Source organism: Canis lupus, chromosome 37 (genome assembly GCF_003254725.2).
Source record: "Canis lupus dingo isolate Sandy chromosome 37, ASM325472v2, whole genome shotgun sequence".
NCBI lineage: Eukaryota > Metazoa > Chordata > Mammalia > Carnivora > Canidae > Canis > Canis lupus.
Window position 1 is genome coordinate 25,964,933 of NC_064279.1, and position 15,000 is coordinate 25,979,932.

General features: G+C 54.7%; 1 protein-coding gene across 1 annotated transcript in view; it reads right to left on the bottom strand.

Moving 5' to 3' along the window:
• CFAP65 (cilia and flagella associated protein 65) overlaps positions 1 to 15,000 on the bottom strand; it is a 32,663-nt gene that overhangs the window by 5,954 nt on the left and 11,709 nt on the right. The window contains 12 exon segments of the mRNA XM_025441794.1: positions 794 to 952; positions 1,053 to 1,244; positions 3,238 to 3,348; positions 3,511 to 3,577; positions 3,886 to 4,062; positions 8,630 to 8,758; positions 9,029 to 9,242; positions 10,394 to 10,522; positions 10,978 to 11,128; positions 11,317 to 11,475; positions 12,644 to 12,868; positions 13,482 to 13,727. Of these exon segments, the coding sequence (XP_025297579.1) occupies positions 794 to 952; positions 1,053 to 1,244; positions 3,238 to 3,348; positions 3,511 to 3,577; positions 3,886 to 4,062; positions 8,630 to 8,758; positions 9,029 to 9,242; positions 10,394 to 10,522; positions 10,978 to 11,128; positions 11,317 to 11,475; positions 12,644 to 12,868; positions 13,482 to 13,727 (1,959 nt within the window).

The window sequence follows — 15,000 nt, forward strand, 5'->3', positions numbered from 1 at the left end:
CTTAATGGTGGTGGGGGGGGTGTGAGCTGTTGGCATCTTTACTGGGAACAGAAGAGCAGGGGGTCTGGAAACACCACATGGAAGGGGCACTTTCTCTCTGCAGGGACCCTGAGTGTCTCCAGGGCTGAGACCTTGTCTGGCTCTTCTTCGTGTCCTCCGCAGTGCTGAGCATGCAGCTAGAGTCCAAAAACAGTAGGAGTGGAAGGGTGAACAGGCAGATATATAGGTATACAGTGACTGGGTGGCTGTATGGAAGGATGGATGGAGAAGTGGATGAATGGATGAATAGATGGATGGATGGATGGATGGATGGATGAGTAGATGGGCATGTGGGCCAATGGGAGGAGTTGGATGGATGGATGGATGGATGGATGAATAGGTCAGATGTCCCAACAGTGGGCTGTGTTTGAACTAAAGATGGTGCTGTTGACTCTAGATATCTTACAGCAAAATCCATCTAGGAACAGGGAGGGGCTGTTCTGTATGAAGAGAATATCTTACAGCCAAAAATGGGAGAGCTTCCTTCTACCCCTTCCAATATCTCCATCCCAATGCCCAGAGTGACTTGAGCAGGAACACCTATGGGCACTAGGTGGCAGAGTAAGCCTCTCATGGAGCCGGTGCGGCCTCATAGCTCCAGATGAGGGCTGGTTCCAGGCTTCACCTCTGCATCCCTCCCCTGCCTCCTCCATCACATTTCTTTCCCAGCTTCCTCATCCCTCTGCAGTGGCCCCCCGGGGGTCTAAGGCTCCTCCTAGTTCCCAGGCCTTCCTACCTCCCTTCCCTCTCCTACCTGTCCAGGAACCATCAGCCTAGGATGTATGGAGTTGTCATCCCAAGAGGAGATGTTGTGGAATGGGGCTGTGTCCCCCATGACATGGGGGTCATAGCCCACTCCCTGGAAGCGGATGATGGCTGAGTTCCATCCCAGGATGTGTATGGGCACATCCACCTGGGAAGTTAGGAGGGCGGGGAAGGGACTAGTCAGAGCAAAGCTTGCCGAGGAGGCCAACACCAACCTCCATCCTTAATCAGCCTGGGCTGCTGCTCACCGTGTAGGTCTTGGCCTCAATAGGTGAGAAGATCCACAAGACCTGAGCAGTTGTGCCTGGCTGGATCTTCCCGTTGGGGTTGAGGCAGCAGAAGATGGGGTGATCGAAATTTTTTTCCTGAACCTGTGACAGGATATTGGTCTGGATCTCATAAGTCACGGGCACCGAGCCACCATTATACAGCTCATAAATCTGTAGGGGGGCAGGAATAATGAAGTCTTCATACCAGCCCAGGGCTGCAATGCACAGAGCCTGGGGTTCTGTGTGCAGGAGGGCAGGCTGATCATGATGTCACTCTTACAGCCTAGGGCTCCCTGACGACCTCTGATTTCCCTTATCACTTGATCACTCAAGAAGTATATAACTATATTTTCAGCCTGTGACATTTTAAGATAATCTGTAATCCTTATTTACTCTTAATTCACCTTTGTCAGGGTATAAGGGGGCACTATCGCTCACGTCTGTGATTTACAGAAGTGTCCATGCATGCACCCTCCAGACCCTTCAGCATCTTCTAGGCTCTTGTTCTAATCACCAGGGAGGCTGCCACTTTCCACATCTGCCCTCAGAGGCAGTCCTGCTTAAAGGCAGATGAGGGAGGGGAAGGAAGCTATGGGGCCCCCCAAGACTAACTCCAAAGTGTGGGAATCATAGAATGTCCTGGAAGAAACCAGGGATCTTCTGGGCCAATCCTTCATTTTAAGATGAAAAAAAAATGGAAGCCAGGGAGAGCCAACAGTTCGTCTGGATCTAGGTCTTGCCCCCTCATCATTCCCAGCACCCACTCCTGAATATGCTGATATTTCTCTAGCCTGGGTCATTCTCTGAGCTCCAGACCTGGTATCCAACTTCCGCTTGACAAGCCCTCCTGCCCCCTCACCGGCCACTGATTGTCTTATAGGCATCTCAAATTTGGTAAAAACCAAACTCTTCACTAGAAAGCCTATTTCTACCCCCAGGGTAACTCTTTTCAGTAAATGCTCAAACTAGGAATTCAATACATCTCAATCCCTCCCTTTCTCCCAATCCAGCCCCAGCAAGTCCCAATGATTCTGCCTCCAAAATGTAAATTAAATCTGTTCACTTCTACTTCCGCTGCCCTCTGGTGGATCCAGGCCACAATCTGTCGTCATCTCATGAATCAAAGAGGAAGCTTGGCCACAGTTGTGGAGATTGGCTGGAGGCACAATTAGGTCTCCTGGCTCCAGACCCATTTTCCATTGTCTGTGTTCAGGGCCACAGGGGAGTGGTCTAGTCTCTCAAGGGGAAGCTTTCCATGGGACATTGAGTCTTTGCCTTCCTTTTCAAGGACCTGGGCTCCTGCAGCCTTGGGTGGGGCTTCAAGGAAACCAGTAGGGTAGAAGCTGTTGTAGGGAAGCAAACAGAGGTTGGGGCCAGGGGGTCCCATCCTTTCATGGCCAGAAAGCCCATTCCTCTGACTGCTGGCTGGATGACCAGAGGCCTCCACTCAGAAATACAAGGACTTTTCAATCCTTAGAAATGTCACAGCTACAGCATGTTTGGGAAAATATTTTGTCCCCCTGTGGGAGATTTCCAGTGTACATTTTCAGAGCCAAGGAACCCAATTCACTCTACTGAATAAAGAAAATTCTATAGCTTTGCAAGGGTTCATAGTCTGGTTTTTCATACATCAGAAAAATGTCCTTCCTGGAGCAGTGATTTTTCAAACTGGGGCTGAGACTTATCTGTGAACAGGTCATGAAGCCAATTTAGCAGGTCACGTCTAGCATGTAAGAAATGGGACAGAATAACTTAAAAACAGAAAATATCAGAACACTTTGCATGTAGTAGTGCACATACTGATTTATGAGCTTTGTTTTAGTTATATGTGCATGTATGTACTTACTGGGTTATTACCCAAAATATATCAGGGTGATTCATGGTCAAAGACATTCAAAGAATCCTATGCCAGAGGAGAGAAGCCCCTGCTTTTGCACCAGAACGAGGCCTGGCAAAGGGCTCAGCACCAGGCCTCAGGAAGTGGAAGCCTCTCACCTTGGATCTCTCCTAGTTGCCCAAACTCAGGGTCCCACTCGTTGCCCCACCTCTAAGAGCGAGGACTTCCGGAGGGCAGGGTCTTTGTCACCTGGGAAAGGGCTAATGGGGGATACTCAGAGATCAGTGCTTAGACTTCTCGGTAACCAGGACAGTGGGGCTCACTGACCTGCCTTGGGGGCAGTGTGTCTCCGATGGGTACAGGGATGAACTGGTGGCTAGTGGAGGTGAAGTGCACGTACTTTTGCTCCAGCCTCACTGTCACACCTATGAAATTTAGCTGGAAATAGAAAGCCCATGAGTTTACCATCCTTCCCTGGGAGGAAATAAAGCACTCAGCAGAAAGATCTCGACCCTAGCTTCCCGGGGTGGGAGGTGGGGGGTGCACGGTTCCCTGCTCCTCTCTTGGGTGCCCAGGACAGGATGAGGTCTGGGGTCTCACCAGGATCTCCCGGCCATAGGACACCTTGAAGAGCACTGGGAGGCGATCGGTGCCAATAAACAGGTGGCTGGAAGGGAGGGGACAAGTCTGGGCTGAGTTCCTGAGCCCCGGTACAAGCAAGAGAGGCTTTGGGGCCACTAGCTGCTGGGAGCAAGTGGAAACCCCCCGAGTTGGGACAGGGCTAGAGGGAAGTGAAACCTCCCTCCAAGTGGGTGGGCAGCATCGTCCATTGGTGGTGGGCGCTTAGGGTACCCTGGGGTCACAGAGTGCAAGGCCAAGCTCCTCCAGGCGACCAGGGGAAGGGACAGGGTGCAGTGGTGGGGTGGAGGGGATTCTCCAGGACCGGAAGTGTAGGGCAGGCAGTGGAGGGAGCACCTGTATTTGAGTTCCACCACCTGCTCCTGCCCAGGACTCAGGCTCCCAGCCTTGGGGCTGATGGAGAAGATGCAGTTGTCCTGCACACGCATTTGGTGCAGCTCTGTGCGGTCAAACTCTGCTTGCTCCGCCCACAGCTCCAGGTCAATCTTCTGGTCACTTGGAAAGAGGAAGGCCCTGGAAGAGGGGTGCAAAGGCGGAGTGAAGCCTCCTGGACCAGAGAGGCGGGAGCGCTGGGCCGCAGGTTGAGTGGGTGGAGGCTGCTCCTACTCCCTCCCCGGGTTGGGTAAGCGGCCCCATCCGTGGCTGAGCAAACGCAGCTCTAGTGGGTTCTCACTTCATAACAGCCCCCAAACCTGGGAAGAGCAGCAGGTCCCTGCTGATGATGTGGGAAAGTAGAGACTGGGGCTTTTATTGTGGGTAACAGGGGCTGAAGAGGACTACCTGGGTATGTGAGTGACTTTGACCTAGCTAGCCACTAATCCTGGGGCGAAGGGGGCAGGTTGTGTGACTAAGGAAGGGCCAGGTGAAGCCGTTAAAAATGCCAGCAGCACCAACCACCAACCAGGAGCCCCCGAGAGGAAGGGTGCCCAGGCCAGTGTGGGCCCAGGGCAGAGAACCTATGCCCCAGCAGAGCTGGCACTCTTGCACCTGGAGAAAGTCTGGGCATAGACTTAGTGCTCCCCAAAATGCCTCATGTTGTAGGAAACTGCACTCCAGCTGGTTGACAAAACAAGCAGCCAGGGGGTCCCCAGGTTACAACCTGAAAAGGAGGACCCCCTTCCCTTGTAGAGACAGGGCACAGAACTGGGCCCTGGGCAGAAGGCGCGAACGGGGAGCAGGCCAAATGGGAAATGCTCAACAAAGAGTGGAGGAAATGCAAATCGAGACTCCCCCGAATCAGTCTTAAATATTTTCCTATCAGAAGCTTGATAAACAGTTCCACTCGATGCTGCTAAGTTTAGAAAGAGCAGACACCTTCAAACAGGGAGGCAGGGAAGGCACTGCTGCCACCTTTTGTTATAGGGATTTTGACAGCATCTACTAGAATAAAAACTGCCCATGCCCTTTGACTCACAAATTCTCTCCTAGGGAACTAATCTCCAGGAATAAATGCATGTGTGCACGTGCACATACACACACACACACACACACACACACACACACAGGTGTTTATTACAGCTTTCTTTGTAGTGGCAAAAAAAAAAATCACTGGGAACAACTAATGTCATCCAGGACAGGATTAGTTTAATAATTTAAGAGCCATTCATATTATGGAATATTATGCAAGTATTAAAAAGAGAGTTAAGGGGACACCTTTGGCTCAGGTCATGATCTCAGGGTCCTGTGATGGAGCCCCAAGTCCAGCTCACTGCTCAGCAGGAAGCTTGCTTCTCCCTCTGCCTCTCCCCCTGTTTGTGCTCTCTTTCTCTCAAATGAATAGATAAAACATCTTTTTAAAAAAGAGTGAAGAGGAACGCCTGGGTGGCTCAGTGGTTGGGCATCTGCCTTCAGCTCAGGGCATGATCCTGGGCTTGGGATCGAGTCCCTCATCGAGCTCCCCGCCTGGAGCCTGCTTCTCCCTCTTCCTGTGTCTCTGCCTCTCTCTCTCTTTCTCTCTCTCTCTCTCTGTCTCTCTCATGAATAAATAAAATCTTAAAAAAAAAGAGTGAAGAGTTTTGTGCATTGATCTGTATTGATCTGAAAGGAATGTTATTGGCATAATGACGAGTGAAAATGTTACTGATCTAATGCTGAGCAGAAGGCTGTAAGTACAGCATCGTGCTGTTACTGTAAAAAAAATTTAAGGGTAACTTGAATTCATGCATGTGTGCTGTACGTGTGCTCAGGGCTGTGATGGTGCGTGTGTTCTGTATGTGTGCTGAGGGCAGAAGCCCCCTCCAAACCCTGGTGACCCCAGCAGAGTGGACACGGGTTGGGAGCTGGGGAGTTTCTTGCTTTTCTTCCATCACCTTTGTGTCTTTTGACAGGTGAATAAACTGCTTTTGTCATTTTATCCAGGGGATACCGATCAGCGACTAAACTGGAGATCTTGGGCCGCCCGGATGGCTCAGCGGTTTAGCGGTGCCTTCAGCCTAGGCTGTGATCCTGGAGACCCGGGATCGGGTCCCGCACTGGGCTCCCTGCATGGAGCCTGCTTTTCCCTCTGCCTGTGTCTCTGCCTCTCTCTCTCTCTGTGTCTCTCATGAATAAATAAATAAAATCTTTTTTAAAAATAAATAAACTGGAGATCTTGCTACTTTGGGGTTATCTGGATAGTTCTGACGCCTCTGTTTCCAACCCAGTCCCCCTCCAAATAATCCCAGCCCCTTGTCCCTGCCAGTTCTGTAGTGTGGGCCCCTACCTCTGCTCCCTTGCCTCAAGCTGCTAGTCCATTTCTCTCCCTGCACCCTGCACCTTGCACCCTGACCCCAGACCAGAGCAATAGGTCTTGAAGGCAGATCATGTCTCTGTCCCTTGTCCCCACATACATCACCATCAATGCCAAGAAATCCAAACTCTTGGGAGAAGGCCCAATGCCCTGGCCCTTGTCTGCCTCCCAAGTCACATTCGGCACCCCTTTCTCCTTCTCTGTCAGCGCTCCAGCCAGGCTGAGCCCTTTTATCTTACCTGTGCACCTACCAGGCCCTCTGTCTAGAAGATTCTTTGCAGCCTCTCTGCCCCTTCTCCCTAAGCTGTGGGTCTAGCTCAGTTGTAGCTTTCTTCTACACACATCACTCTGGACCGAAAAGCTGGCCTACCCCAGACTCCTGGGGCACCCAGAGGGCCAGGCTTGGACCGGTCAGCATCTCAATTTTGAGGCCAGGAGCCCGGGCCTAGGAAGCCCCCAGTAAACATCTAGCCAAGACCTAACGAGTGCACCGAGGAAGCAGGAGATGTTAACCAGCATATGTGATGTCTGTAAGGCCCTCTGCCTCCCTAAGCATCAGGGGAGGAGACCTGGAGGGGGGAGGGCTCTACGGCTCCTATTTCCTCAGATGCTCCCCCTCCTACCTGGGGGTTGTCACTCTGTCCCGGCCTGCTGCTGCCTTCAGGCCAAGTCCACACTCCCCATTTCTTACTGGTCTTGGTGGGAATAAAACCTTCAGTCTGTTCTTTATGAGCTCAGCAGAGACTGGCTAGATTTTTCAAAAATAGCCTTCTAAGAAATTGAAAGGAAACACAACAACACAAAAAGCCGAGGAGAGTTAAGCCTTCCAAGGAAGGTTCGCTGTGCTTGGACTCCAGGAAGAAGCACGGATTGCCTTCCTGAATGAACCTCAAATAATCTCCTGATGGATGGGCTCAGCTCAGCGGGCACCTTGCCTGGGTTTCCTCCCGCCTCGGTTTCCAGCAACCTGGACTCTCTCCACACGGAGTGTGAGCTGGCTTGCTCCTACACAAACACACTTGCATGCATAATCCACCAAAATACCCTGCTCCACGCCCGGACAGACTAACGCCGCTTTTCCTGTAGCGCCTGGCTTCTGGCCACTCCAACAGCCCCAGTGAATGGCGATCTGGAGCTCAGGCGGGCCCGGGCCTCCCCCACCAGGCCAGCAGCCCTGCCTGCCAAGCTTCCTCAAGTCATCAGGGCCAGGAGCCCTCAGCCACTCATAGTCCTGGCTCTTCTCAGACAGGAGCCACATAAAGAGCCAGCCTCCTCAGGGGCAGGAATAATCCAGAGAGTGAGGGCGGCCACTGCACCCCCAATGATGCAGCCTCCACCCCATCCCTGCCCCTACCACACCCCAAGACTGCTCAAGCTGGAAGTTTTCCTGAGATCACAGAAGCCACCTCCACCACACCCCCCTATGCCTACTTTCCCAGGCCAGGCCCCTGGTTCTTTCCCCCCCAAGCCTGACCCAGCTGGGTATACTCCTTTCTCACCTCCGTTTAGGCACGAAAAATTAGAAGTCATCAAAGGGAAATTTAGTAGGAAGTCAAGACACGTGGCAGAGGCAGGGAGGAAGAGCAAGGAAAAGCCCTGGCCTGGAAACAGGATGTTTACTGGGCACGAGTTCGGGCCCCGATGGGAGGAAAGCCGAGCACAGGAAGGGCCACGCTTGGCAGGCTCAGGGCTCCAGGCCCAGGCCCACATGACTGAAGAGGCACAGCCTCAGGCTTCCTGCAGCCCACGTGGCTTTGCTGAGCCGCGTCACCCTCCCCGACACTGGCTCCATGGCAGCCCATCCCTGTCCTTTCCCACCAGAGGTCTTAACTCGCCCCCATGCAGGCCTGGCCTCCTGGGCCGAAGCTGTGGCGGGGGTGCCCCGGTGCCCAGCACAGTGCCTGCCTGGTACACAGCAGCGGTCTGAAGACTTCTTGAGGACTACCTGGTACAGATCTGGCTTTGAACCTGGCTCTGGCCGCTGATGGCTGAGTGGTCTTAGCCGAGTCCTCAGCCTTCGTCTGCAAAAGAGTCAGCGGAGGGGGCTTCCTTCCCCCAGGGTTGGTGTGAAGCTCGGAGGAGAAAAGGCTTGCACATCAGTGCCACGCTGCAGCAGGTGTCCAAAGGGTACTTCTCACTCATTGAGCTCTTAGGAGGACCGTGCCGGTCTCCCGTCAGTCCCCTCCCTCTTGAGCCTATGCACATCTCCGGAAGCGACAGGTTTGGAGTGCGGATGGTTGACCCCCATCTCACGCTGGCCTCCCCACCCCATCAAGGAGACTTCTCAGAGCCACCAGGCCTCCGGCGCCTGTCTCCCGGGCCCCCCAGCAGCCCCTTCCAAGCCTGCCATACCAGTCCAGGGGCACCACTCCACTGTTCTTTAGGGCCAGGAGCACTACCGAGGGGGAGGCCTCTATTGGTGCTGCCCCAAAATTGAAGTCGAGCTTCAGAGGGGTGAAGACTTGGGGGATCTGGCTTGTGCTGTGTGGAGCAGAGAAACAGACTCAGAGTCAGATGGGGACAGTATGGGGCCCTCCCAGGGGGTGCTGGCTGGGCAATCATCTTCTAGCAGGTGGGACTTGGGGGGGCAGGGGGGAGCAAGCCCGTCAGACCTTGAGCCAATCCCTGACTTCTCCAGGCCCCTCCAGGGATGGGCAAGACTTTGCAGGGGAGATGGGTGCTGGAGGTGTGGGCAGAAAGCTCCGAGAACATTCCCAAATAGGCCCTGCCCCTTCCCTGGGCCTGCCTCACCTGTGCCGGGTGGGCACCCTGAAGGTGAGCTCCTGGGGGGTGGGGTCACGCTCCAAGTAACTGTTGAGCCTGTCCAGGGAGAAGAGGTGCCACAGGTGCTTCCGGGTGATGCCCTCGATGCTGCCCATGGAGCAGACATCCAGGATGGAGAGTAAGGGATACACGGCCATCAGGAAGACGTGGCACAGCTCCTGCCTGTCCCCAGCCTTGTTATCTAGGGGAGAAGGGTGTGGAGGAGAGGAGTGGCCTCACCTCCCAGCTGCCCTGGGGCAGAGTATGCAAGCCTAAGGTGTGGGACCCCTGGCGACCTGCCCAGGACCCTTGTCAGGAGCAGCAGACATCTCCCAGGCTCTGGGACGTTCCTGACAACAGCCAAGCCTTGTCTGGTACTTCCTATGTGTCAGGCATCGTCTGAAGTGCTCCACATGCATCGCTGTGTTAAATGCACCCCGTTACTTGTTTGCAAACTGACCCTCACTAACAGCTTCGTCAAGATATAATTCATATACCATAAAATTAATCCTTTTAACACATACAATTCAGAGATTTCATATTTTCAGAGCTTTGCAACCAGCACTATCCAATTTAGAGCATTTTGTCATCCCTAAAAGGAAGCCTGGGACCAAGCAGCTGTCGCTCCCCGTTCCCCCCTCCCCAGCCCTCCACCCCCCCAGCAACCTCTGATCTACTTTCTGTCCCTATAGATTTGCCTGCTCTAGACATTTCACATAAACACTCACACAATATGTGGCTTTTGGCCACTGGCTTCCTTCACCTGGCCTAACGTTTTCGAGGTTCATCCTTGAAGTTCACATGTTTTGGTGCTTCATTCCTTTTTTTTTTTTTTGGTCTGGGCATCATTATTATCACCATTTTACAGATGTGGAAACTGAGGCAGACGGAGATTTAAACAACTTGCCAAGATTACTACAGCTAATATATGCTGGGATCAGGAGCCAATCCCAGGCAGTCTGGCCCGAGTCTACAGTGTCAGCCACTCTTCTGTGCTGCCCTGGACTCCTCCCAGCAGCCCCGGGGGTAGGCTGATAACAGCCCCATTTTACGGAGGAGGAGGCTGAGGCTCAAGGCAGCTGGGGGATTTGTCTTAAGGTTCCCACAGGAAACAGGTGCTGCTCTGAACCCTCCATGCTGAGTCCTGCACAGCTCAGGGGCACGCAGGCACACACACACACACAGGCACTGGCAGGCAGCTGTGGTTGGTACGGGGCACACACACCAGCCACCCAAGGACGCACCCTCGCACGCCAACACTCACCCTGCTAGCCCTGTCTGGACCCTCAGTCCTGCTCATGTGCTCCTCCCGCCTTCCTCCCTGGCCCCGACTCTGCCACATGGCCCAGGTACCTCTGTGGGAGAGGAGGGAGTAGCTGATCGTCCAGGAGTACTGGGACCGCTGGTTGGGAGAGGCAGTCAAGCAGATGGTGTCCCGGGACCGGGGTGGCATGCTGCCCTCTGTGCGGTCCAGCTGCAAGGCTGCTCAGAGACGACCCAGCAGGGTCGAGGGTAGAGGAGGCCCTCAGTGCAGGCCAGAGAGTCCCGGCCCCTCCTTCTGCTCCTTTCCCGATATCCTCCCCTGGGCCAGCGGAGCACTGGCTAGAGAGCAGGCCCAGAGCCAGGAACAGGGAGCAGAGTCCCTCTTCCCAGAGCAGACAGAGGAAACCATTTCTTGCGTCACCAGCACCCGCTATGCACTCTGCTCCGCCTAGCAGCCCTGTGAGGTGGGTGCCAGCAACAGCCCCATTTTAAAGATGAGGAAGCTGAGGCTCACAGTCACCCACCCAGGGCCACACATCTGCAGAGGTGGAAGCACCAAGTTTTCAGCCCCGCTCCGCCTGCCCTCAAACTGTGGTCTGGTTAGCGGTTGTGTTTGAGCCATTGTCCCCCACGGCCTGCCTCCCTGGGCCCAGTCCCCGCCCAGGCCCAAGTACCAGGGGGGCTGCTGCCCATGACCTTGGGGCTGCACTGCTCCAGGTAGAGGCGATAGTAAAGGGTACAGTTGCCATCATTCAGAAGCACCAGCAGCCTGGACTGAGTGCTGTTCACCAGCACGTTCCCGAAATCCAGCTCCTTCTCCTTCGCCTGAGGGCCAGAGTCAGCCAGCCGCAGCCTGGCTTTCCCACCCCGGGCCTCAGAGAATCTCCAGGGCAGGGCAGGGCCAGCGGGCTCCCATCCCGTGCCCTCTTGGAGCCGGGCACCCTGGAGCCTTCCTCCCACCTGCGCCCTGGCCCCCAGCTCCCCAGCCCGCCTGCCGGGGTTCTCCTACTCACAGAGAGGCTGCTGGTGATGCCGACGCCCACCAGCCGGAGCATGTAGTGGGTGGTGGCGGGGGGCTTGGTGTTCGGGGGCAGACCGGCTTTCCAGACCCACATCCCCACTCGGAACAGGTACTTGGTCTCCTCCAGAGGGCTGAAGGTCCACGTCAGCGTCTGCAGTCACAGAGATCACCACTGCATGGGGCTCTCCAGATCCCTGCCCGGACTCCTGGCCGTCGGAGGTCCCACTGCAGGGTATCAAGCTATGGTACCCCTTTCTGAGCAGTTACCCTGTGCCAGGCATCGTGTGTTATCTCCCTCAGCCCCTCCGTCCTTTATCCCCACGAGGTCAGTGGCATTATTTTAGTACCTCATTTTCTGATGAGATACTGGAGGCAGAGAAGTGGGGTAGCTTGACCAAAGTCACACGGCTGGTGAGGGGGCTTGGTGGGAGCTGGAGTGTGAAGTCTTTTTTTTTTTTAATTTTTTTTAATTTTTTATTTATTTGTGATAGTCACACAGAGAGAGAGAGAGAATGAGGCAGAGACACAGGCAGAGGGAGAAGCAGGCTCCATGCACCGGGAGCCCGACGTGGGATTCGATCCCGGGTCTCCAGGATCGCGCCCTGGGCCAAAGGCAGGCGCCAAACCGCTGCGCCACCCAGGGATCCCTGGAGTGTGAACTCTTGAAGCTGACTCCAGAGCCCATGTGGTCTCTCGCCTCACTGACTACTACCTGGGTTCTTCCAGACACCACGTCTTGGTGGTTCTTGGCCCAAGTTTGGCCACCCCCAACTAACCCATAAGGCCCTCGACCAGGGAATGGGGCTCTGCTAGTTTGGGATCCAGCTGGTGTCCCCCTTCCAGACTGCTGCTGAGGCCTCAAGGACTCCTCTTCCTCACACCTTAATGATATCCACCATTTGGCCCCAAATCCAGCTGCTCCCAACCACCTCCAGAGGATCTCGTGGCTTTGACGACCACGGATGGAGACAGGACTTTGCCCCCTTGAAACTGGTTCAAGTGTCAGCTCTGCACCTCTTCATTTATCATCTTAGTGAAATGGCTTTTCCTTCTCTAAGTTTCCATTCTTTGTAAAATGGGGGTTAGGACAGTGGTAACAGTAACCTCCACTTCTAAGTCAAGGGAAGGGATCACAGATTAAATGGGAAGGTGCACACTGTAAGCCCGGCCCTTGATAGGCATGAGTGAGAGATGCCCTGGGATCTCCTTGCACACAGCCCACCCAAGCTCACGTAGACTTCCCCGAGTCCGTGCCTTGGCTGGGGGGCAGGGAGCAAGCAGAGGGGAGCATGGGCCCCCAGCAGTGGGGCAGGACTCACAAGGCTGTCGCTGGGCTGGATAAGCCCCCGAGCAGGCTGGACGGCCAGCATCTTCCGGTGCTGCTGGGAAATCCTCCATTCAAACTCCAGGGGCAGACGCAAGGGGTTGTGGAAGGTGAAGAGGCTGGTGGAGGAGCAGCCCACCCAGGTCGGCTTGAAGAACACACTCCTACAGGTGTCCAGCTTCAGCTGCAGAGGCTCCTCCCGGCTCTGCATGATTACCTCCTAGGGCCGGAGGAGGTAGGGCAGTGTCCTGACGTCACCCTGCTGCCCTGGCTCCCCTACATGTCCAAGAAGCCATGAGTGGGCAGCTCTTCCCCCTTGCGGAGGGCAGCAAAAGGCCCTTCTCCAGCCCAGGCACCAGCAGCTTCTGTCCCGGCCCTCCTCCAGCCCAGGCACCAGCAGCTTCTGTCCCGGCAGAGGAGGTAGTGGCCGATCCAGAAGACAGTTCTTGAAAAGAACTCAGGGACTGAGAGAGGATGTACAGACCATTTCATGGGCCAGACATGGGCCCACCACCCTGGCCCAGCCCCATACGCCCCTCTGCAACCTGCAGATGGGAACCTACTATTGCCCCCACTCATTCCTTTGGGACCTCTGCACCCCTTTTCTTGTCCCAGACACCTTGAGGTGGATATGCTGGGCCCTGAGGGTGGGAGAGCTGTTCACAGATGTGGCCAAGGGGTCTTCTCCCTGCTATGGCACTTCCTGGGGAGAAGCAGTCCCCTGACTATTTTAGGGGATCTTCGGAAGCTAGCCTCAGAATCTAGCTTTGAAAAGGAAAGCCCTGAACTACAGCCCACTCCTCAGGACCCAGTCCCCTGGCTCTGCCTTTTACCTTGAGATACTGGGGGCAAAAATTAAACTGCAAGTAGAAAATGTGCTGCTTCCAGGAGTTGCCCTTGGGGTAGGTACAGACGAAGAGGATCTGGTGGGCCTTGGGGGCCACAAGGCCCGAGCTGGGCCGCAGGGAGATGTCCGAGCTGCTTTGGGGGGCCAAGTTGAAGGTCAACATCATGGAGCCTTTGTTGATCAAGAGCAGGCTGCGGTAGGAGGGTTCATTGGAGGACACTGCTGGAAAGAGCTGTGGTGCGAGATAAAACGGACCAAGCTCAGATCTATGCACTTCCCCCTCCAACACTCCGCTGATGTGCACACAAGCACCACATCCCTCAATATTCCCGGGACGCCGAGGGGATCAGGGAAGTCTATGTGGCCTTGGGTGGGCCTGCCTCCGACAAGGAGCTCCAAGGTACTGCCACACATCCCAGTCACTACCCTGGGAGCAGGGAATGGAGGGACACAGCTTGGCACAAAAAAATGCTTCTGTCTTCCAGAGACCTCTAGATGGGGAGACAGAGTGGCTGTAGGAAGTGGGCCCAGGAAACGGAGGTTTCTGTGACCCCTCCTCAAAGTTATGAAGGTCTTTCATTTTAGGGTGCCCTTAAATCATCCTTTGGAGAATTCACTTTAAGATCTTGCTCCAGAAGCTCTGGGATAAGCAGCCCCTTCTAGATGATTCTCATACAGATGGCTGAGGGGAACCCCACTTTGAGAAAGGGAAAGCCCCAGAAATCCCAGCTTCCAAACATTCCTTAAGCATGTAGGGTATGGCCAGCTGCCGACTAAGAGCTGGGGACCATACAACATGAGGCCCAAAATTGCTGACCAGGGTGCCCTGTCCAGGGGCACGTGTGTGAGACAGTGGGGGGCAACACAGGCCCAGAGTCAACTGGGCAGCAGCAAAGACCACAAACTGTGGGATGAACTGGCCAAGGTTAAGGGACAGGGGTCAGTGAGGGCAACCCCATGCAGTCAGGGAGAGATTTGAGCTGAATCTCGGGGGTGAAGTCAGTTGGGGATTGGAGAGCAGAAGTGCAATTGGTGGTGGAAAGGGGAGCAGGATCACCCCAGCACAGTGCCCCAAAGTGGCACCTTTCCAGCAACAGGAGGCATAAAGGCAGTGGAGACAAAGGATGGGAAGGATGACAAAGGTAAGGGAGGCTGGGAAGAGGCATCAAAGGAGAAGCCAGGACCAGACCTTGGCTATGTGGCTCCAGGGTTTATGCTTTTAGGCCTTCTGTCATCTGGCCGCTGCTCAGGTAGACAGGGCCCTTGAGGGCTCTTCAGAGAGGCCTGGGGGCAGGGTGGGGGCGCCTGGGTGGCTCAGTGCTTAAGTGTCTGCCTTCGGCTCAGGGTGTGATCCCAGGGTCCAGGAATAAAATCTTTTTAAAATATATTTTATTAAAATATTAATAGACACAGAGAGAGGCAGAGGGAGACACAGGCAGAGGGAGAAGCAGGCTCCCTGTGGGGAGCCCGATGTAGGACTCGATCCCAGGACCCCGAGATTACAA